The sequence below is a fragment of the Zootoca vivipara genome, chromosome 7 (genome assembly GCF_965207765.1).
Source record: "Zootoca vivipara chromosome 7, rZooViv2.hap1.1, whole genome shotgun sequence".
NCBI lineage: Eukaryota > Metazoa > Chordata > Lepidosauria > Squamata > Lacertidae > Zootoca > Zootoca vivipara.
Window position 1 is genome coordinate 49,128,999 of NC_142590.1, and position 21,974 is coordinate 49,150,972.

Here is a 21,974-nt window from a genome sequence, read left to right on the forward strand (position 1 = left end):
TACAAAGGTCTTTCTATCTGAGAGAGAACAGGACCTTTCCCTGGGAAGCTCCAGTTAGACAAGGCAGACATGCCTTATTCATTACTACAGTAACTCATGCCCAATAGTCTGTTCTTAATGAGGCTTAAAGTATATGGATATTTGAGATGACAGTATACAGAGGAGTGTTACTAACAAAGGGAGAATCAATTGGAAGACTTCTCAAGAGTAGATCTTGTATACTATCATGAGCTTCTCAATTATGGATGACCAAAGTTCTCAGTTGTTATTTTTTACCCCATAGGGTGCAAGAGCTGAAACTAGAGGAACAGCAGTGCCAACTGGATCATGAGCTGCGCCAATACGATAATATGGATGGTAAGAGAGATTATAAGGGGTCCAGGTTTATACTGGGAAATGTAGAGAAACCCAAGAAATGCTTGCCAAGCTATTTTTTTGTAACTCCTGCCCAGTTAACTGGGAGCATGTTTTTATTCATTCACAGAATTGATTACTGTAAATCAACTGATTGAATGAGGGGAGGGAAAGGTCATTTATGATGGATACACGAAGCAGAAGCTTGCTACCCTGCTATTTACTACCGTGTTTCTCACATTTTAAGACACTGTCTTATATTTATTTTACTCAAGAAAATAAGCCTATGGCTTATTTTCGGGGGGTGTCTTTTTTTTTTTTACTAACCGGTAAGTTGCTGCTGCTGCTCAAGCACCGACAAAGCACCCAGCAGCACACGCCGCATGGAGCCCCGAGCCAGCGGGACCCGCTGAAGTGCCGACAAAGCTCCCGGCAGCGCTGCGCAGAGCGCCCTGAGCCGCAGGAGGAGCACTGTGGCTCTCGGCCTCTCTGCCGTCCCGTTCCTGTCTCCGCCACAGGCGCCACCTCCTCCTGCTCCCTCCCGGGGTGTCCCAGGCTTCGTCCGCTCGGCAGCGCTCCATGCAAAGCCAGGGGCAAGCGCAATTCCACCAGGAGGTTCCCTCCGCGGCACCTGTAGAGACCATAGAGGAAAGGCGCGCGGCAGACACACCACTTCCGTTACCCTCACCCACTCCTGCTGAGGCTCGGGGCGCTCTGTGACAAAGCGCCCGGCAGCGCCGCGCAGAGCGCCCCGAGCCACAGGATTCAAAGTGCTACAGAGCACTGCTGGGTCCCGCTGGCTTGGGGTGCTCCGCATGGCGCTGCTGGGCGCTTTGTCGTCGCTTCAGCAGGGCCCGCAGCACGCACTGCGTGGAGTCCCGAGCCAGCGGGACCCAGCAGTGCTCTGTAGCACTTTGAATCCTCCTCCTCCTGCTGCTGCTGCTCGGGGTGCTCTGTGTGGCGCTGCCGGGCGCTTTGTCGGCGCTTCAGCTGGTTCCCGCTGGCTCGGGGCGCCACACGGCGCGTGCTGCTGGGTGTTTTGGCGAGGCCCTCCAGAACTGCACTTACGGTAGCACTACGGCTTATTTTATAGGCACGACTTAAAATGTGAGAAACACGGTATATCTGATTCTCTTAGGGTCTAAGCTAGTTGGCAAAGGAACCCAAGTCTCTTGCATCAAGCGGAATTGTTTTAAGCACTCAGTTATGCCTGCTGTATTCTAGTTGAGCCAGTTAATCAGTTATCCAAGTAAATGAACTCTGGCATCTTATATGCACCTGCTTCTAACGGAAAACCTGCGTACCATTGCATAAAGCAGTGCATGCGATTCCTGCCCACCCCCTGCTAATTTAGCATGTTTAATTATTCAAACTTCGAACCAGCTCCTTTGTTCTCATGATCTGTTGTTAGGGTTAGATATTTTCATCCTGTGTATAGAATGTTTCTAAATACACACTGGTGATGGAGAAGATGGGGTATATGGATTAATTTGTCCTAAACGGAATGCAATTCTGGGAATGTAATAAGTGAAATCAGGCAGACAGCTTGTCTCCATTAACTGCTGAGAAGAATTAAATATACAGACGCTAAACAGGGATTTCATTCACAGCAGGGGTGAGGAGCCTGTGACTCTCCAGATTGTTGGGACTGCAATTCCTGGCCAATGGGCAGGGATAATTTGAGATGCAGTCATGTAATATCTGGATGACCGCAGGCTCCCTGTTTTCTATGCCATAGTAGTGACTGACTTGGGGCCACATTTTTTTGTGTGTGTGTTTTTAAAGAGACTTCAAAAACCTTAGAAGACCAGCTGAAAGAAAAAGAGATCTTGTCCCAGTTGCTGGAGGTTGTGAACCAGCGCAGTGCCCTAATCGAGATGCAGGAGGAGAAGCGCCTCAGTGAGCTTTACGAGCATGCGCCAGCATTCGGGGACCTTGGGAAGATTTGAGAGTTGGCTATATTGAAGCTTTTGTCTTTGTGCAGAAGCTAAATTTTAACACAAGTTCTGTTTTAACACGTATCTGCAGAGGACTGTGATCTTCAACAAAGATCTGTCTGAGGCGTCCCAGCAATAATGAAGGCCAAGGTGTTGGCTGCAGCTCTGTGCTAGAAGCATCAGGCAATTCAGTGAGTTCATTCATTAGCAGCCTAGGTCAGCTGCCTGGGTTGAGTCCCTTGCCCCCCCCCCTGCAGATTAGTGTTTGGTAGCTGAGGTGTAAGGAGAACAAGCCTGACCTTGAGTGTTTTTAAGTAGCAAGACTGGAAATATGGCAGTTTTTTATTTTATTCTTTTTGCCAATAAGTGATTTAATTATAGTGTGTCTTAAGATTGTCCTCCAAATTCTTCTTTACATTGGCTACAGGGAGACAATATGTACATGTAACTAACTATAGCTGCCTGCCTTCTCCCCTATGACAAAAGGCCTTGGCGTACCAGGACAGCTCCTCTTTCATGCCATTTCAGGCAGCTGCAATGTTTGCCCCTTGTGCTTCTCAAAGATCTAGACTTGTAGAGATGGGTAGTAAAGGGGGGGGCTGTTGGTGTGCAAGTGAGCATTTCGGCCTTCATCCAAGCTCCAGCAGGCCAATATTACTTGCACCTCCCACCCCAAAACTAGCTTGAGATATTTGAAGGGGCATAAGTGCTAAATAATTTAATATATAAACCAGGTGTAGGGAACTTGTGCTCCACCCAGTGTTGTTGTGAGTCCAACAACACCAGCAAGGCCTTTCTAATAAAAACTATAATAAACAGTTTACAGGGTATTACTAGGGAGGGGCACAGACCTGTCAGTTGAATGAGCAAGGCTGCATGCAGCCTGCCAGGAACTATAATAAAAAACAGTACGGCCGCTGGAGAAGTGTGATCCTGTCACAGTATCTGGATAGGTATATTTGCCACTCACACTGTACTTGCATGTGTAATGGATTGCCAGCTATAAAACCACACGGGTGTGGTCTGAATAGAGTATCCCAAAGCAATAAAAGCACAGCCACAAGACAAGAATTATGGGCGCTATCATCACCATAAACTGCTCCTGCAGCAAGCCCCTTTACAGAACAAGGGTCAGACCTCTGTGGCTAAGGAAATGGCTTCCTGTTAGAATCAGAAGGTTGCCATGCCTGAACTGCTGTTAAGCCACAGTTTTTTTTACAGGCTGTGTGCTCCTCTTTCAATAAAGATGCATGGAGTGAGCTAGAAGTGTTATCCTGTCTTTTCTCATCCCAGCTAATTTAACGCAAGGGGGGGGGGAAACCCCACAGGTATCTTCTGAAGTTTTCTTGGGCTCTACTAAACTTATGAGAAGACAACTGTGATGCCTGCCTTTCTCTCACTAAATGAGAATGACACATAATGAAAGATACGCAGGTAATGTGCCCAGATGGGAGACACCTGGATGAAAGCTGCTCTGAGCCCCTTTGGGGAAGAGTAGGCTACCAGTTAAGCTTATAAACAAACACTCACATGCTTAAAAAAGATGCTGTTCTAGGCTGGACATGATTACCTACATGCTTTCAGAGACCTGTCTGCTATCTGGGCTATTTGCATGCTGCCTCTCACAATGTTCTCAATGGAACTGTGGTTGACAACTACGTCTTCAGTAACACACCAAACACATTTCTGCCTGCTACATGAGAAGTACTTTTTGCCAGCTTGGCACAATGAAGGACTGCGGCAAGCCCTTTACCATCACTCCCCCCCCCCCCCCGGCTAAACTCCAAAGAAATGCAAACAACATTGATCTACTTCATAAGAGCTGCAGGAAGTATGATGTCAGTGAAAGGATTTTGGTACATTCAAGTGCTAAGCAAGCAATTAATAAAAAGGGTTTCAAGAAAAACCAGCAAATGCTACTTTCTGCTCTGTTGTATTTGAAGACTGATTTATTCTGTTTTCAATTCAAAAAGGAACTTTGTATAAACTAGAAACGCTATACACATTTTAACTCGTCTGCTCTACACCAGGCTTTTACAGTACTAATTCAGCCGCCCGACTTGGTTGGAACAGCGTGGTTTGGTTTGATAAATGCTGGTTTCTAAACAGCCACAGCTGAACCACATGCACTTGAACTGCTTTACTTTCAAAATTCCCTTCGGCACGAATCATACTTGTGCTAGAATCCCTTCAAGCAGAAGGTCAGAACTATTCGTAGAAAGTTTTATTGCCCTAGAATTAAGCTAAAAAAACAAACAAAACTTCTACGGCAATTTCTGCCACGTGCTTACAAACGACTAACTCTTAGAACCTGGCGGCAGGGAGGAACTTACGGCTCCTGGAAAAGCTTTCAGCACAGTCTCTTGGTCCCTGTTGGCGTTCCGGCAAGCGATAGGCCTCACCCAGAGCTCAGCTTGTCCTGGAGTGTCTGCAGCCCCACCCGCATCTGCTCCTCTGTCCCCTGCAGCACCTTCACCTCGATGGTGTGGAAGAGGTAGAGCGCAGCCGAGATGAGCAGCACCAACACCCCCAGCAGGCTGAGCAGCGAGAAGGAGAACTTGGGGAAGGGCTGCACGAGGGCTTCTCCAAACATGGAGCTCAGGCCCATGGTCGCCTGCATGAGCAGCAGCAGCATGGCCAGGATAGCCATGCGGCCACAGGAGTACTGCTGCCGCTCGGCCGAGTGCAGCCCTACCCGTACCTCCATACGGGCTTCGTTCAAGACGTCCACCAGCACCGGTTCTAGGAAGACAGACGGCAACAGAACTCAACCACAATGCGCGCTGAAGCAATAAAAGTCCTAACCTATTTGTGTCCATGCCCAGTCGGTGGTCTGGAGAGGCAGGCCAAGACTGCTACTTTATGCAGAGATACTGGCTTCTTGACTATGGTAGTGCATCCCTGCAGAGAAGCCAGGGGCCCTAGCACAATGGCCACACTCTTCTCTCCAGGGAGGTTAATGGGCGGGAATAGGCCTTGAAGGAGCACCACTGGGGATGGACCAGGCAGGCTTTGCCACCCCTCCCCACTACCCAAAGGCATGCGTGCTTGCTCCCTCCTGTGTCAAAGAAATGAAACTGGGGTACTCACCAACTCTAGGATGGTTTAGGTCTTTCCCCAACCCTCTCTTGTACACAGATAGTGTGGCTATGACAGCTTCATGGTCAGAATAAGGAATGTCCTTGTTGGGAGCTGTTCCAGTGGTTGTCTCATGGCGGTTGCATTTTACTTCATAGTGAGACAAACCCTAAAAGAAGGGACGTTAAGCAGGAGAGCAAGGTGCTTATTAGGCACATGGGTTTTAAATAAGTAAGTTTCCCAGAAATTCTAGGCTGTGGACTACAGGTGAAGAGGGTGGGAAACTATCTTCTTATTAGAGTCCTCTTTGAATGGCAGAAATAATTTGGAAGAGTCCTCAAGGATCAGCTAAAGAATTCCTATGTCTGTTCTATCATATGCTTATTTGACCATGTAACTCCAAGGAAAGCTATTCAGCAATGTCCTCGGGCAACTTGCTCCCATGGCTTGTTCTTTCAGCAAATTCATCTTAAATCTAAACTTTTGCCATTTAAAATCTATTGTCCTACATCTACAGTGTTGGCAACAGGCGCATTGTTGTTGTTATTATTATTATTTATTTATTTATACCCCACTCATCTGGCTGAGTTTCCCCTGCCACTCTGGGCGGCTTCCAACAAATACCAAAATACATTAAAATATCACAGATTAAAAACTTCCCTAAACAGGGCTGCCTTTAGGTGTTTTATAAATGTCAGGTAGTTGTTTATCTCCTTGACCTCCAATAGAAGGGTGTTCCACAGGGCGGGCGCCACTACCGAGAAGGCCCTCTGCCTGGTTCCCTGTAGCTTTGCTTCTCGCAGTGAGGGAACCGCCAGAAGGCCCTCGGTGCTGGATCTCAGTGTCCGGGCTGAACAATGGGGGTGGAGACGCTCCTTCAGGTATATAGGACCGAGGCCATTTAGGGCTTTAAAGGTCAGCACCAACACTTTGAATTGTGCTCGGAAACGTACTGGGAGCCAATGTAGGTCTCTTAGGACCGGTGTTATGTGGTCTCGGCAGCCGCTCCCAGTCACCAGTCTAGCTGCCACATTCTGGATTAATTGCAGTTTCCGGGTCACCTTCAAAGGTAGCCCCACGTAGAGCACATTGCAGTAGTCCAAGCGGGAAATAACTAGAGCATGAACCACTCCGGTGAGACAGTCTGTGGGCAGGAAGGGTCTCAGCCTGCGTGCCAGATGGAGCTGGTAGACAGCCACCCTGGACACAGAATTAACCTGTGCCTCCATGGACAGCTGCGAGTCCAAAATGACTCCTAGGCTGTGCACCGCGTCCTTCAGGGGCACAGTTACCCCATTGAGGACCAGGGAGTCCCCCCCACCGGCCCGCCCCGTCCCCCCAAAACAGTACTTCTGTCTTTTCAGGATTCAACCTCAATCTGTTAGCCACCACCCATCCTCCAACCGCCTCCAGGCACTCACACAGGACCTTCACCGCCTTCACTGGTTCTGATTTAAAAGATAGAGTTGGGTGTCATCCGCATACTGATGAACACCCAGCCCAAACCCCCTGATGATCTCTCCCAGCAGCTTCATATAGATGTTAAAAAGCATGGGGGAGAGGACGGAACCCTGAGGCACCCCACAAGTGAGAGCCCAGGGGTCTGAACACTCATCCCCCACCACCACTTTCTGAACACGGCCCAGGAGGAAGGAGCGGAACCACTGTATGACAGTCCCCCCAGCTCCCAACCCCTCTAGACGATCCAGAAGGATGTTATGGTTGATTCTATCAAAGGCTGCTGAGAGATCCAGCAGAACTAGGAAACAGCTCTCACCTTTGTCCCTAGCCTGCCGGAGAACATCAACCAGCGCGACCAAGGCAATTTCAGTCCCATGATGAGGCCTGAATCCCGATTGGAAGGGATCCAAATGGTCCGCTTCTTCCAGGCGTGCCTGGAGTTGCTCAGCAACCACTCGCTCAATCACCTTGCTCAAGAATGGTAGATTTGAGACTGGGCGATAGTTGGCCATATTTGCCGGGTCTAAAGATGTTTTTTTAAGAAGCGGTTTAATAACCGCCTCTTTCAGCGGGTCTGGGAAGACTCCCTGATAGAGGGAAGCATTTACCACCCCGAGGAGCCCATCGCCCAGCCCTTCCCGGCTCGCTTTTATTAGTCAGGATGGGCAAGGGTCAAGGAGACAGGTGGTCGGTTTCACTCGTCCAAGCAGCCTGTCCACATCCTCGGAGGTAACAGATTGAAATTGATCCCATGAAACATGACTAGACAGGGCTCAAGCACTCTCCCGCCCCAGCCCTGCTCCCACGGTGGAGTCTACCTCCCTCCGAATCTGAGCGACTTTATCTGCAAAAAGCATTGCAGGAGATATTGGGGCCCCTACCAGGCCCCGATGATGAAGGGGGTTTGGATAGATTGCGAACCACCTGGGACAGTCTCCTGCTGCTGTTTTCTGCAGATGCGATAGAAACGGTGAAGAAGGTCATTTTTGTCATCGCCATTGCCATTTGGTAGGCTCGAAGTTGAGCTCTAGCCCGTGTCCGGTCTGATTCAGAATAAGTTTTCCGCCACCGGCGCTCTAGCCGTCTCAGCGACTGTTTCATCGTCCTCAGCTCCGGGGGAAACCACGGGGCTGTCCGGGCTCCATGCAATTGGAGAGGGCGCTTCGGAGCCAGACAGCCAATAGCCCTGGTTAACTCCACATTCCAGTGGGCCACCAGGGAATCAGATGAAAGGCCATCGACATGGGATAAAACATCCCCTACCACTCTCTGGAAGCCAATTGAATCCATTAAGTAGCGGGGGCGGACCATCCGAATCGGTCCCACCTCCCTGCAGAGGGAAAGGGTTGCGTAGAAGTGCAGTTGCCATCAGCTTTGGGGTAAGATTTTGATACAGACTGAAGATTATTTTCAGGCTCAGCGTCAATCTGATTTTCTCATGGGTAATGGACGTGCTCAGTTCTTTTCACCTTTTCTCAATGCTGTGACCTTTAACCATCTTTGCTACCCTCTTCTGAATTCTCCCCAAAATCAACATAGGGCCATGGTTCTCACAAATGTCCACCTCAAACAGAGGAATTAGTTACCACTGTAGTTTCCCTCTTACAGGAAAGGCTGGGTATCTCGGGCAACTTTCCATGCCCCTGTGTTAGAGTAGGAAGGAGCAACAGCTGTGGTCCAAGTATTGCCCACATGTTTACAGAGTTCAGGAAGTGCAAGCTAATCTAACTCCCCAAATGCAGCAAGTCCTTGCAGAAGTGTGCTTAGTGCTTTGCTCATTTTGGTTCTAAAGCTTTAAGCTTATATCTTGAAAAGCCAGTCCCAACTGTTACAGGGAAAATGCCCAAAGACAACAACAGCAGGAAATCAAGCAAGTGAGTTCAACCTGGTGCCAAGAGGTTGCCTGAGGCCATACCAGTCTCTGAGCACATAGTTTTGGAGACTATTGGACAAAGAAGTCTCCAACAGCAACAGAAAACCAGTTCACTTGCCCAGTCCAGACTGAGGATACTGACAGGAGACAGACCTGTCGAGGTCGGAGGCTAGTGCCAAACCATATTTGACAGCCTTTATTGCTTAACTGCTTTCTGAACTCTGTACTGTCGCAGTCTGCTTTCTATGCCTTGAACTTGCACATACCTTATACAAAATGTAGTCAATACGAATCCCATGGGGATAGCACCGCAGTTCTTTCTTGCTTGTGAAGCAGTTGGTGGGCAAGAGTGTAGAGCCATCCTCACTACCCTAGGAGCAAGACCAGAGTCTGAATTCTCAGTTCTAAAGAAACCCATAGGTGGGGGAACATTTTCAGCCTGAGGGCTGCAATCCCTCCTGGCCAACACTTCAAGGGCCATATGCCAGTAGTGGGCGGGGCCAGGGACAAAAGCAGATGGAATACCTAATGCACATTTGCGTACTGTAGGCTTATTTCTACACACTCTCTCACATCATCTCTACCCAGACAAGCAATGTGCATTATCAGAGCTGAAGGACACATTCCAGCCACACACTTAAGTATGGCAGCACAGGCAGTGAGGGGTATGGCTTGGAGGGTCACTTCTGATCACTGGGCCTGGAGTTTCCCACCCTTCTAATAAAAGATACTAGAGCATCTGCAGCAAGCTGTGTTGTGGAAGAAGCTGCCAACTGAATCTGGCTGACAGTGCAGCCTGCAGAGCTCGGAGCTTTCAGGAAGGCAAGAGAAAGAGAGAGCCGTGTGGATGGAAGAGGCACCTTTAATCTGGTTGGTGTAACCCAGGCATCCCCAAACTGCGGCCCTCCAGATATTTTGGCCTACAACTTCCATGATCCCTAGCTAAGAGGACCAGTGGTCAGGGATGATGGGAATTGTAGTCCAAAACATCTGGAGGGCCGAAGTTTGGGGATGCCTGGTGTAACCTATCTCTTGACATTATTACCTGAACAAAGGTAAGGTTATAGTTTCCAGTCCCCAAGGGCAACTTTATTTTCCTTTTACTGAGTGACCAAAGGAGGGAGAAACACCTCTCCTTTCTGGACCATTTCATAGGGTGGTACCCAGAGACTCACCTCAACCTTCTCTGCGGCAATGAAGGAGTCCTGAAGGCCTACCCAACCTCGCAACAGCCTGATGCCCACGTCTTCTGGGTGCATGTTCAGATCCGCACCAAGCAGCACTACATCGGCTCCTTTTGAAGTATGCCTGGAAAGATGAGAAGATGCCACAGACTGAGAGGAAACAAGCAGCCCTCAATGATACTAGGATGTTTTTTTGTCATGAGAGATCTAAGCTGTGTTAGACACGAATTCTACCACACACTCAAAACCATGGCTGCATCCTCTCCCTCTATCCACCCATTCATTGTGTCGCTGGAGAGTTAGCATTAGATGGACTGTGTGTGTTCCAAGCCAGAGCTCTGAACTACTGCCAAGGAGGGAAACCAGCTAACAGAGAGAGGGACAAAGCGTGCACACACAAACCTCATGATAAAGATTTTTGGAGCCTCCCCATGACTTACTGTATAAACTGGGCAAGTTCCCAGGCCTGAACTACTCGGTGGGGCAGGTAAGCATCCTTCTCCCGACAGTACTCCGCATGGAGCTTGGGAGGAAGAAAACAAGACACACATGAAATTCACACTTGTATAGTAATATACGTGAAATCGTAAAGCAACAGCCTATGCACTCGCCTTGCTGCCCCACTTTAAAACTGATCGGGGAGCCTGTGGCAGAGATCAAAAGCAACAAGATAAGAATTCTTTAACAGACAGTGGGATTTCACAGTTTCAGAGACACACACAGATGATCCAAGACTTGTCAGCAAAGAGTACCATCTGGTACAGATATAACGCTAAGCTACTGTTTCACATTACTGGTATAAATCTTGGGCTTGTGTGCGCACTCTTCTTCTGCTCCAGCAAGATCACAAGTTCTTGCTTCCACTTTCAACTAACCATGCTAATGTTTGTTAAGCCCAAACATTGGAACTGTGGTTAATCTTCACATTGATTTAGAGAAACTAGACTACAGATTGAAGTTGAACTGAGTCCTTGGACCAGGGATGGGGAACCTGTGACTCCCACCGAATGTTGGTGGGCTACAGCTCTCACCGCCCCCGACTATTGTCTATTCTGGCTAGGGCTGGTGGAGTTCACCAGCATCAGGAGGGCTGCAGGTTCTCCAGCCCTGCTACATTTCAGACTTACCAGTGTTTGCCCAAGTAACTGAATAACAAGGAGCCACAGTTAGCTGAAAATAGAAGTGAAAGCTTCTATTTCCTCTTTGTGACTATGCCAGAGAAGAAGACGGGAGCTCGCGATTCCAAAGCTTATTCACATTAATGCCAACCACAGTTGTGTCCAAAATGCTGGTTCTGTGAATGGACGAACTACCGTGAAGTCCCTTGTTTCTGTTGGCAGGGTTTGTTATCTCCCAAAAGGTGCCCCAGAATAATATCCTCCGATTGTGTAACCCAGGCTTCACCAAAGGAATGATCTTGAAATGTCGTTATACTACAACTCCCAGCATGGCCAAGTTTAAGTAGACCTCAAAAATATTTCCACATGTAGCTTTCGGGCTTCAGCAGACTGGGCAACACTGACATTCCTGTGTTAGTACCAGGCTTGTTAAATCATACTGCTCATTAAGGCTGCCTCCTGTAGGAGTTTCTCTCACCCATTTCATTGTGCCGGCTTTCTATTCCTCCTCAATGCTAAGATAATTTAGAGATAGTCCCACAAGCAGAAGTTAGTTTATTGATCTTTGGGACTGCACTCACCGCTTTCCTGGCATTACATAGAAACTTTATTTGCATTAGCTACTAGCCAATAGCAATAAAATAAAATACAATATGCTGAGGATAAAGCTAAATGCTTAGCTATACAAAATACGTTCTAGAGGTTTACATCAATACAAATGGCAGAATTGATACATAATCCTTTAACCACTTAATCCTTTAACAGGTAGATTCTATTCATCTATCCTTTTTTAAAAGGTTGTGTGTGTTGTTGTTTTTTAAGAAGGTGCCACCCAAGAAAATAAAAAACCTTGGCTGTTCATGGACACCCCCTGCTGGCAAATAGGCTGTAAAAACAACCAGTATCACTTGTGAAGTCCAAGCCAGTACAGTCACACCTTGGAAGTCGAATGGAATCCATTCCGGAAGTCCATTTGACTTCCAAAACATTCAACAACCAAAGCACGGCTTCTGATTGGCTGCAGGAAGCTCCTGCAGCTACTTGGAAGCCACGGAAGCCCTGTCGGATGTTCAGCTTCCAAAAATAGTGCGCAAACCGGAACAGTCACTTCCGGTTTTGCAGTATTTGGGAGCCAAAACCTTCGAGAACTAAGCTGTTCGAAAACCAAGGTATAACTATAATCACAGGATTCATTCAGCAATCTAAGCAAATCGGAAGTGCTATCCTGTGTTCCTCATGTAAATCTTACTCACATCTAGAGACACAGACACACACACACACACTGATTATCTCTGTAATCTTGCTCCAGGAGCTGAATAAGTTTGTAACAAACAAATAAAAAACTACACCAAAATAAAGAAAACTGCTCACATGAGTCACATAGATGTTGAAAACAATCTCCTGTATCTTCAGGATCACAAGCCCCACCGATTTGCCACCAAACCAGTCTCCATGCTGGAACTGTACAGAGAAGAAAGTGGAAGGCAGTAGAAGAAACACAGGCAACGCTGGTCACAGTGAAAAGAGCCTTCGAAGAAAGGTGCTCCTTGGCACGTTCCCCACCCCCAAGCAAGGCATTGCCCACTCACCATGTAGGGGTAGCCATTCACAGAGTATTGGTACAGGAAGGTGTCCAGGATTTGGTATCTGGAGAAGATGCAGAGCCCACTGCCAATCACTCCACTGTGAAAGACACAGGCACCACAGGCGTCAGCTAGAGGCTCCCATCCTCCATTTGAAACCAATAGCTGGAGTTTCAAGGGGGCGAGACTTTACAGAAAAGGGCTGGCATTCGGGACTCCTCGGAATTATTCCTGGTTCTAGGGACGAAGTGAAGTCTTCTGACACCGTGACGGAGTCAAGACTGAAAAGGGATGCTGCCGTACCATTATTCGCTTCTGTAACAGCACGCAAGGTCAAGCCACAGGTGCTCACCAAAATGTACGTTTAAGAAGAGTTTAATGCCGTGTCTGCCAAAGAAGTGAACCATAAGGTTTGGGACGCATCTATAATCAAGTGGCCTGTACAAGGTCTTTAAAAGTCAGATTAACGAATGTCACAAAATTTTATTGAGTTTCCCCTGTGTTCCAAGCTGTGTCCCCTACAGATGAAGGTTGTTTTCACAGGTTGGTCTGCAGGTTGGTTTCACACCAGGTATATGCCAACATGCACCCAACCCATGCACCATGCTGCCCATGTAGCGATCCAGTGCGCAGCCATGGGCTCTGTTTCACAAACCAGCAGGATCTCTTATGTGATTCACATGCAAAAATGTGCACTGCGTCAGGAACTAAGGGATTCCAGCTGTATCTTGACCATTCCTCCTCTCGTCTAATGCAACACAGCTGGTAATCTAGTTAGCCGAGGACGGGGAGCAGAAACTCAGCTGCCTTCTCTCCATGTGACACAAGCAAGTCTCAGCACCCCGCTGCATCTACCCACTCCTTCAGTAAGCAGTTCTACCTGCAAGCTCATTGACCTCATTCTCAGAACAACGGAGCGTAAAGGTTCCTGGTGAAAGTGCATAGAAAGGACACAGCCTTAAAAATAGACCTGTGGGCTATTCAGTCAACATGCCACATCTGGAAGGCAAGGATTGCTAAGGGAACAAGGGCAATTAAAGAGCAATTATATGTCACAAGGGGTGAGGCTTCTGCACAAGCAACAAGGCACCTGTTTCCAAGAAAATATTATTCTGATCAGCAAAAGACCCAACTTATTCCAAGGCCTTTTATGCTAACCTGTCTGAGCTCTCAAGAAACTAAAGAGTGGAAATGATTTCCTACCAATGTCTGAGAGGGTCCTCTCTAAAAATCATATAAATTGCACATCTATGTAAAGTCAAGCCTATAATAAATGAGCTGAGCCATTGACAAGGACTATTCAAGCTACTTTTTACCTTTTAAAATAGTGGGAAGAAGGGTAGCGGGCAAACAGCTTCTTTTTCAGCTCCCAATAATCTTTCTCGCTCCACACCTGGAAAAGCAGAGAGGTTGTAGTCACAGTGACTGCAAACCAAAGAACAGAAGTGGGAATTGAATCAGTGGGCTAAGTTGAAGCTAGGCGTGGGGAGGGGGGGGGCTAATCCTTCCCCTCCCCTAGTATCCCTCCTCCCCGATTAATCATGTTTATCTAACACTGCAACAATGTATAGAGCTTCAAGATCTTGCCATGCTCTGCCCACAACCATCCAATATGCCAATACTAGATGCACTATAACAGATTTAAGTACTCACCTCCTGCAAGAGCGCCAAGTCATATCCCTCCTGGTTGAGGACATTGCCGATCAATTCAATGCGCTGCTGCCGTAGTTTGCTCAGGTAGCGAATGGCCCTGGAAGGGATAGGAAGGGAAGGAAACTGAGTGAAACATCAGGTTCCAACTAGGCTCACTGCTCATTTCAAGCTTAACCCTTCATTACTTACACCTGGTAAAGAAGGCAGTATCATACAAAGAGCCAATGGAAGCACTCCTCCCAATGCAAAAAGCACATCTGGAGGAGCAATTTTAATCAAGAGTACAGTAGGGAAGGAAATGGTTAAAACCCCTCTCATCATCGTGGCAAGCAGCCCTCCCACAGCAGCTGTTGCTGCCCATTAAGGAAAAGATATGCACATTAAATGCAAAGAAACATTGAATGCATTTATGTACAAGCAGCACTATAAGAAAAACTGGTCAGACATAAGACAGAGTCAGGCCTGGCTGTTTCATGCCCCCCAAATGAGGTCATAATGGGGTGGAAGATTCCTGGGGCAATACAAGGGACTATACATTCACAAGTGAAAAAAGGAATTAGCTGAAAGTTTTTCTCCATGACTTGCTAGCAGCTGCTTTGTTTGTTTTACTTGTTTTACATGGGAGAGAAATAAAACAGATGGCCTCCCTCCTCAATCCTGAAACAGGGCACAATAGACTCCATCACCTGATAATTCTACCACCTAATTATATTTATACATGAGCCTGTGCTGGAATTAGAAGGACATATGCCTGTTTTTGACTGGCTGAAATGTGTCACAGAAAAGTGATCACGTTTCTTTTTTGCCTGAATGGAGAAAAGAGAAAGAGAGAGAGAGAGAGAGAGAGAGAGAGAGAGAGAGAGAGAGAGAGAGAGAAAGAGAACGAGCATGTGCATGGTGGTGTAAAACGTCTGACTTTTGTGTGGCTAGAATGTAGGACACTGTACAAAATTGAGGGTCACATGCATTGTTCCATCTGTTTATTTTTCTGGCCTGCCCACTTGAGTATCTGCCCCACCCCCAAAATTTGACTGTTGGGGGGGGGGAATGCGACCCTCAGCATGAAAAAGATTCCCCTCTCTCTCCATTTAAGCACAGATGCATATTCAGCCAAATCACTTCATCATTGGCTTGGAAAAGAGCAGACACACAGAGAGATTTACAATACCCTGTTTTATTTACATAAAAAAGCCCAAGACACAAGAGCTTCATCATTTCCTCTCTGCAAACAGGGAAACAAACAGGTGAAGAATGTGTTTGCCTATGTTTTCTGAGGATCGTAACTCAGAAGACTCAGCGACTCCTTGATCAGAAAACATGAATGAACCTTCGCCAGTAGTCATGCAGATCAGAGCCAACCCTCACCTGCCTTAAACAAACACAAAAAAATGTTCTGAAGAAGTGTGCATGCACACGAAAGCTCATACCTATGACAAACTTAGTTGGTCTCTAAGGTGCTGCTGGAAGGAATTTTTTATTTTTAGTTTCAACTACGTCAGACCAACAGGGTTACCTACCTGCAACAAAAAATAGAGCAATGGGAAAACTCACCAGCAATTGAGGTCAAAGACACGCAGTTGCAACTGAGGGCCCTTATCCATCACAGTGGGGACAAGAAAATGCAGAGGTGGGTTCAAATGGGGCTCTGCTGCTGCTCTCACAATGCTGACAGGTTCTGCCTCCAGCTCTCCGGCAAGCAAGGTGTCAGACGTTGGCTTTGCTCCTCTGCCAGAAGAACAGGAAGTGTGACTGTAATATTGCAACTAAGACAAATGCGCTGGCAGCTAGAAAACAAGGACGGATGAAGCCTTGGTGGCGCTGATTCAACAAGCAGCACATGCTTTTGTGGACAAGGCCTATAATGCCTCTCTCTGCTAAAGCCCTTTGGGCAACATCATCTGAAAGTCCTTGATAGGAGGGAGAGGTGCAAAGATAAGATAAGACCAAAAGATTAGCAGAGTCCAAAGCATTAAACTGGGGACCCAGGTGGCGCTGTGGGCTAAACCACTGAGCCTAGGGCTTGCTGATCAGAAGGTCGGCAGTTCAAATCCCTGTGTCGGGGTGAGCTCCCGTTGCTTGGTCCCAGCTCCTGCCAACCTACCCTGTTTCTCATATTTTAAGGCATACGCATAAAATAAGCCATAGCAGGATTTTTAAGCATTCAAGGAATATAAGCCATACCCCGAAAATAAGACATAGTGATAAGCGCAGCAGCAATGCCGGCCACGGCAGGAGGAGGAGGAAAAAAATAAGACATCCCTTGAAAATAAGCCATAGTGTGTTTTTTTGAGGAAAAAATAAATATAAGACGTGTCTTATAATATGAGAAACACGGTAGCAGTTCGAAAGCACATCAAAATGCAAGTAGATAAATAGGAACCGCTACAGCGGGAAGGTAAACGGCGTTTCCATGTGCTGCTCTGGTTTGTCATAAGCTGCTTTGTCATGCTGGCCACATGACCTAGAAGCTCCCTTGGCCAATAATGCGAGATGAGCGTGCAACCCCAGAGTCGGTCACGACTGGACCTAATGGTCAGGGGTCCCTTTACCTTTACAAGCATTAAAGGGACACTCTCAGGTCAAGCAAGGACCATCTTTTGCATTTTTCAACCCTGAAAGCAGGAGTCTTTTGCTTCAGTGCTGTCACTGCCACCAAAACGTGCCAGTCCCTTGTCAGTGAGTGATAAGCATAAACAGACAGAAAGCACATGCATACAAACTTAGCTTTTCCAAGGAATCTGGGTGAAAGTTGGAACCGGCAGAATTAATCTGAATCTTGAAAAGCACATAGAACTGAAAGAATTGGGAAAGGGTGGCACTCTTCCAATTTCCTCTTTTAGCTCTGTGTACTTTTCGAGGGAGAAAAAGGTAACCACCCTCACCAAGGGAGGGGGGCGTGTGACTTCAGAAGCTATGCAGGTACCACTGCATGCCACACTGATGACTAACCTAACACACCACAGGGCTAGTCCTTAAAAAAAAATAAAAAAAGCATTATGAGTGATTCCACAGGCCTACCCACTTTTTAAAAATATCATGTGTTTACTCAGTAGATTCTAAAGCTCTTTCCTACTGGCAATCCCTCCGTGCAAAGTTCCAAGGACAAGAAGCCGTGTGCTCACAGGTCAATCACACCCAATCCAAGTCTCAGTTCTTGAATTTTCTTGAAGGATCTGTTTTCAACCATGCTGGAGAATTGGACACCCATGACCAAACCTATAGTATTTACTTATATCCCTCAATATCACAATTCCTCACAATCATTTATAAGGTTTTTACCAGTGCTTTTTATTCTAGAAAAATAGTTGCCAGTACTCACCGTGAAGTTCATACAGTAAGTGCCACACTTTTTAACCCAGAGAGAGGTATTGTGTACCCTGGAGTACCCCCTGAAAATAAGCACTGGTTTTTTACTGCCCTTGAGGCTAGGGATTTGTGTCTCATTGGATTGAATCAGACTCTCAGTATGGCTTGCCCAAGAACCCAGGAGGGAGTGTATGGCAAAGCAGTGGGGGTCTGCTCTCCAAACTCTGCTTCCACCCTGCCCTCAAACCATTCCCTCCCATCTTCTTTGAATGCATTGTCTTACACTTGTTCATCAGGTGGAATGAGCAAGAAAGGGAAAGTAGCTTTCTTGTGTTCACTGCCAAGATGAAATAAAATGGCTGTGGTAAATATTTTGAGTTTTCAACAATATACAGACAGCAAGAAATGACAACCACATGTTGAACATGCACTGCACATCCTCATTTACGCATGCTTTCGCCAAAAAACGGTGGCGAGTTAGTGACGCTGACTGGCCCTTGCTTCTGGCTAGTAGCTTTGATCTGCATTCTGTTTCCTGGTTTCTTCAAAGGGAAGAACAGCACAGTAGTACCTCGGTTTAAGAAGAGTCCGGTTTTAAGAATGATTTGGTTTACGAACTCTGCAAAACCGGAAAGCGTGTCTTGGTTTGAGAACTTTACCTTGGTCTAAGAATGGAATTTGAATGGTGGAAGTGCACCGGCGGCAGAAGGCCTCATTAGGGAAATCGTGCCTCGGTTTAAGAACAGTTTTGGTTTAAGTATTTCATTGCCTCTCAATGCTCAATAGTGAGTCAGGCAGCCTAACCCAATTTTCTCAGAAAGTACATGTATATTATAAATATGAGCACAAGCCAGTTTGCTTGACAGATTAGTTGTTTCTGGACTAGTAAACAGTCCTATCCTAGGATGGACCATCTATATGTCTCAATACTCCCTTGGAAAGAAACATGTAATCTGATTAAAAGGTTCACTCCTGTATACCTTCACGGCTAAATAAAGGTAAAGGGACCCCTGACCATTAGGTCCAGTCGTGACCGACTCTGGGGTTGCGCGCTCATCTCGCATTATTGGCCGAGGGAGCCGGCGTATAGCTTCCGGTCATGTGGCCAGCATGACAAAGCTGCTTCTGGCAAACCAGAGCAGCACATGGAAACGCCGTTTACCTTCCCGCTGTAGCGGTTCCTATTTATCTACTTGCATTTTGACGTGCTTTCGAACTGCTAGGTTGGCAGGAGCTGGGACCGAGCAACAGGAGCTCACCCCGTCACAGGGATTCGAACCGCCAACCTTCTGATCAGTAAGCCCTAGGCTCAGTGGTTTAACCACAGCGCCACCTGGGTCCCTTCACGGCTAAATACTCTTACATTAAAATACCATAATTTGAGAATTTCCTTTAAGTAAGGCTTGAGCAAATTGTAAAATACACATGTCAATCTATAATTCAATTTATGTGTAAGTACCTAGCTCCCAGAAAATATATTCATTGTGATCATACTGAGCCTGCCTTATCGCCAAGAGCTTTGGGAGTACAGCAGGCATCCCCAAACTGCGGCCCTCCAGATGTTTTGGCCTACAACTCCCATGATCCCTAGCTAACAGGACCAGTGGTCAGGGATGATGGGAATTGTAGTCCAAAACATCTGGAGGGCCAAAGTTTGGGAATGCCTGGAGTACAGTATAGCACTTCCATTGTGCTTCTTGGTGAAAATTTACTGCCTTTATTTCTTCAGTCTATAGCAAGGATGCTTTAATACACAGCAATGCCAAACTGCATAATGCAGGTGTCAGGATTACCACTGCATATCATTGCAAATGTTCATTGATTTCTCTGTTCAGCTACCACTCAGTCGGAAGCATGTGACTGCACTACAACTACTATTTGCTAGCTGTGCTGTGGAACTACGTACAATAGACCACAGCTTCTTCATGCATGCAATGACTTACACACAAATAAGGCTGTCATGTGCCTACCTCCCAGTGGTATTCATGTAATTCCTTACACAGTTTCCTTATAAGAAGCTGGCAACAAGGGAAGGAACACCAATTGAAACAAAAAAACCCAAACTGGAACAAAGAAAAGGGGAATGAGGGAGCACTGAAATGTCCACACTAGCACAGACCAGTATCAATATCTACAGGCACATAAATTAATTGCTAATAAGCTTTTTTCCTGATTCAAAATAATAAACGATATGGCATCCATTCAGCAACTTTTACATTCTTGGAATTTAGGGAGCAGTGTTTTAATTTATCTTAGCCTATACATTCAAGTTGTGGTTGCTGCATATTAAAAATACTGCAGAGCTGGAAAGGGTTCAGAAAAGGACAATGACATGGGGGTGGAGCAACTTCCATATGAAGGAAGGTTATAACATTTAGAGCTTTTGAGTAGAAGGTGAGGGACACAGCAAAATTATAACATTACTCATGAGTCTGGAGAAATAATATTTTATTCCTCTTTTAATAATACTATGTAACCCAGGCACATCCAATGGGGCTGAATAGTGAAACAAAATGAAGAACTACACATAGCCCATAGTTAAACTACAGAATGCAGTATCAGCCACTAATTTGAATGGCTTCCAAAAGGAGCCTAGGAAAATTAATGAAGCAGAAGGCCACTGACGACTACTAGGCATGATGGCCCTGTACTAACAAGGTGTAGCTATGACCAACGTTAGAAGAATTGGAGACAATATGAGAAACTAGAGTGTATGCACATATCTGTGAGATTATATCAGAGATTATGGGAGCTGTGCAAAGGCACCGAGAAGGCCACAGGTCCCCAACCTCTGTTCCGATTGCGGATAATGCAAATGAATAAAGTCGCATTAGCTGTCAAAGCATCCCAGGCTAAGAGAAGATTGCCTTAAAAACACATACTGTATATATATTTACTTGTATGCGTACACCCCCCGTTGTTTTCCCCTTTGGGGGGGCGGAGGAAGGAAGAACCCAAGGCGGCTGCAAAATACTAAGAGATTAAAAGTGGGGTGGGGGTGGGGGGGAGAACAAGCCCAGCAAAACAAATCCCTAAATCACACTAACACAATGTGGCAGCTTGAGATAAATTCTCCGGATTGCGATCCCTTCTCTTGGCCGGATTTCACCAAAGGAAAGGCGACTTGTCACTTTAGGATCTTTTCCCTTAAGCCCTATATAACCTTAGACGTCCCACGGGAAGGGGCCATAATTAATCGTGTCTTCCGGGCTTCGATCCCAAGTCGATCTCCGAGTGCAGCGGGAGTCTTCCAGCAGCGCACTTTATCGATCCACTATGTTAAATCATTGATCGCTCCGAGGCGAGAGTTGCCGGCTCAGGCACAGTTTCGGTTAAGGCAGAGCAAGGCAAGGCAAGGCTCGGCCGGAAAGAAGAAAAAGGGGCGCGCACCGGGGGTGGGGGGTTTGGGGGAGTCTTCGAGAGCCACTACTCACCTGGCGGGAGACGCTGTCTAGGCAGGCCGGCCGAGCCCCACTTCCCACTTGTTGCTTCCCTTCACTTCATTATTTGAGCGGAGACGTTGCCTAGCCGGCAGCAGCAGCAGCAGGAGCCGGATTCCCGCAAGGGCCAGCCTCGCCTCTAGCTGTAAGGCGCGCAGTGCATCCCGGGGTTTGTAGGCCTCCTTCCGCGCAGCAGCCTCAGCTTCAAGGCGCGCCTCCTGCCCTGCGAAACTACAAGTTCCAGGAGGTGGCGCTGTCGGTTCGGAAAGGAGACGCGTTTGCTCGCTCGCTAAGAGGGGGCTTTAAAAAAAAAGGGGGGGGGGACTGCAAGTACCGAAATGCTTTGGGGCGGCCGGTGTCCGCAACCTCTCTGCTGTCGGCAACTGTTGTGCTTTTTGAAGAACTTGCAGCAAAGTACGGTATTAAAAACTGCGCTGCCTCGGCGGAGAGCGGTTGCAATAGAATGAGATACGTATGAGAATGCACGGCAGAAAATGGCTGTGCTTGTAAGAGTGAGCGAGCGAGGGCGCATCTTCACTTGTCAATCATTAGAAGCCTGTTTTTGGAAATTAAACATAAAAAAGGCATTCCTTACTTGGTGGGTTGTTGTTTTTTAAAGCCCATTGTCTTTTCAGGCATTGCGATGGGGTGAGCTCCCGTTGTTCGGTCCCAGCTCCTGCCAACCTACCAGTTCAAAAGCACATCAAAGTGCAAGTAGATAAATAGGTACCGCTTTGGCGGGAAGGTAAATGGCGTTTCCGTGCACTGCTCTGGTTCACCAGAAGCGGCTTAGTCATGCTGGCCACATGATCATAGCTGTCAAGTTCTCCCTTTTTAGAAGGGAAATTCCCTTATGCTGAATAGGCTTCCTCGCGAGAATAGGGAAAACTTGACAGCTATGCACATGACCCGGAAGCTGTATGCCGGCTCCCTTGGTCACTAAAGCGAGATGAGCGCCACAACCCCCGAGTCGTTCGCGACTGGACC

The 21,974-nt window shown here is 47.1% G+C and overlaps 2 protein-coding genes across 5 annotated transcripts in view; one reads left to right on the plus strand and one right to left on the minus strand.

The window, feature by feature from the left end:
• MICAL1 (microtubule associated monooxygenase, calponin and LIM domain containing 1) overlaps window positions 1-3,557 on the plus strand; it is a 46,870-nt gene extending 43,313 nt beyond the window's left edge. For all 4 annotated transcript variants that reach the window (XM_088673331.1, XM_035121439.3, XM_088673332.1 and 1 more), the window contains exons 23-24: window positions 284-357; window positions 2,140-3,557. In XM_088673331.1, the coding sequence (XP_088529457.1) occupies window positions 284-357; window positions 2,140-2,303 (238 nt within the window). In that variant the 3' untranslated portion in view covers window positions 2,304-3,557. The remainder of the gene's footprint in view (window positions 1-283; window positions 358-2,139) is intronic.
• Window positions 3,558-4,222: 665 nt separating this feature from the next.
• SMPD2 (sphingomyelin phosphodiesterase 2) lies at window positions 4,223-21,134 on the minus strand. Its single transcript, XM_035121447.3, has 11 exons — window positions 20,982-21,134; window positions 15,793-15,966; window positions 14,242-14,338; window positions 13,905-13,981; window positions 12,595-12,688; window positions 12,377-12,466; window positions 10,328-10,410; window positions 9,879-10,011; window positions 8,970-9,074; window positions 5,382-5,538; window positions 4,223-5,033 (listed from the first exon to the last, which is right to left on the minus strand). Exons 2-11 carry the CDS (start codon window positions 15,840-15,842, stop codon window positions 4,690-4,692), a joined length of 1,230 nt encoding a protein of 409 aa, XP_034977338.1. The 5' UTR covers window positions 15,843-15,966; window positions 20,982-21,134; the 3' UTR covers window positions 4,223-4,689.
• Window positions 21,135-21,974: the final 840 nt, after the last annotated feature.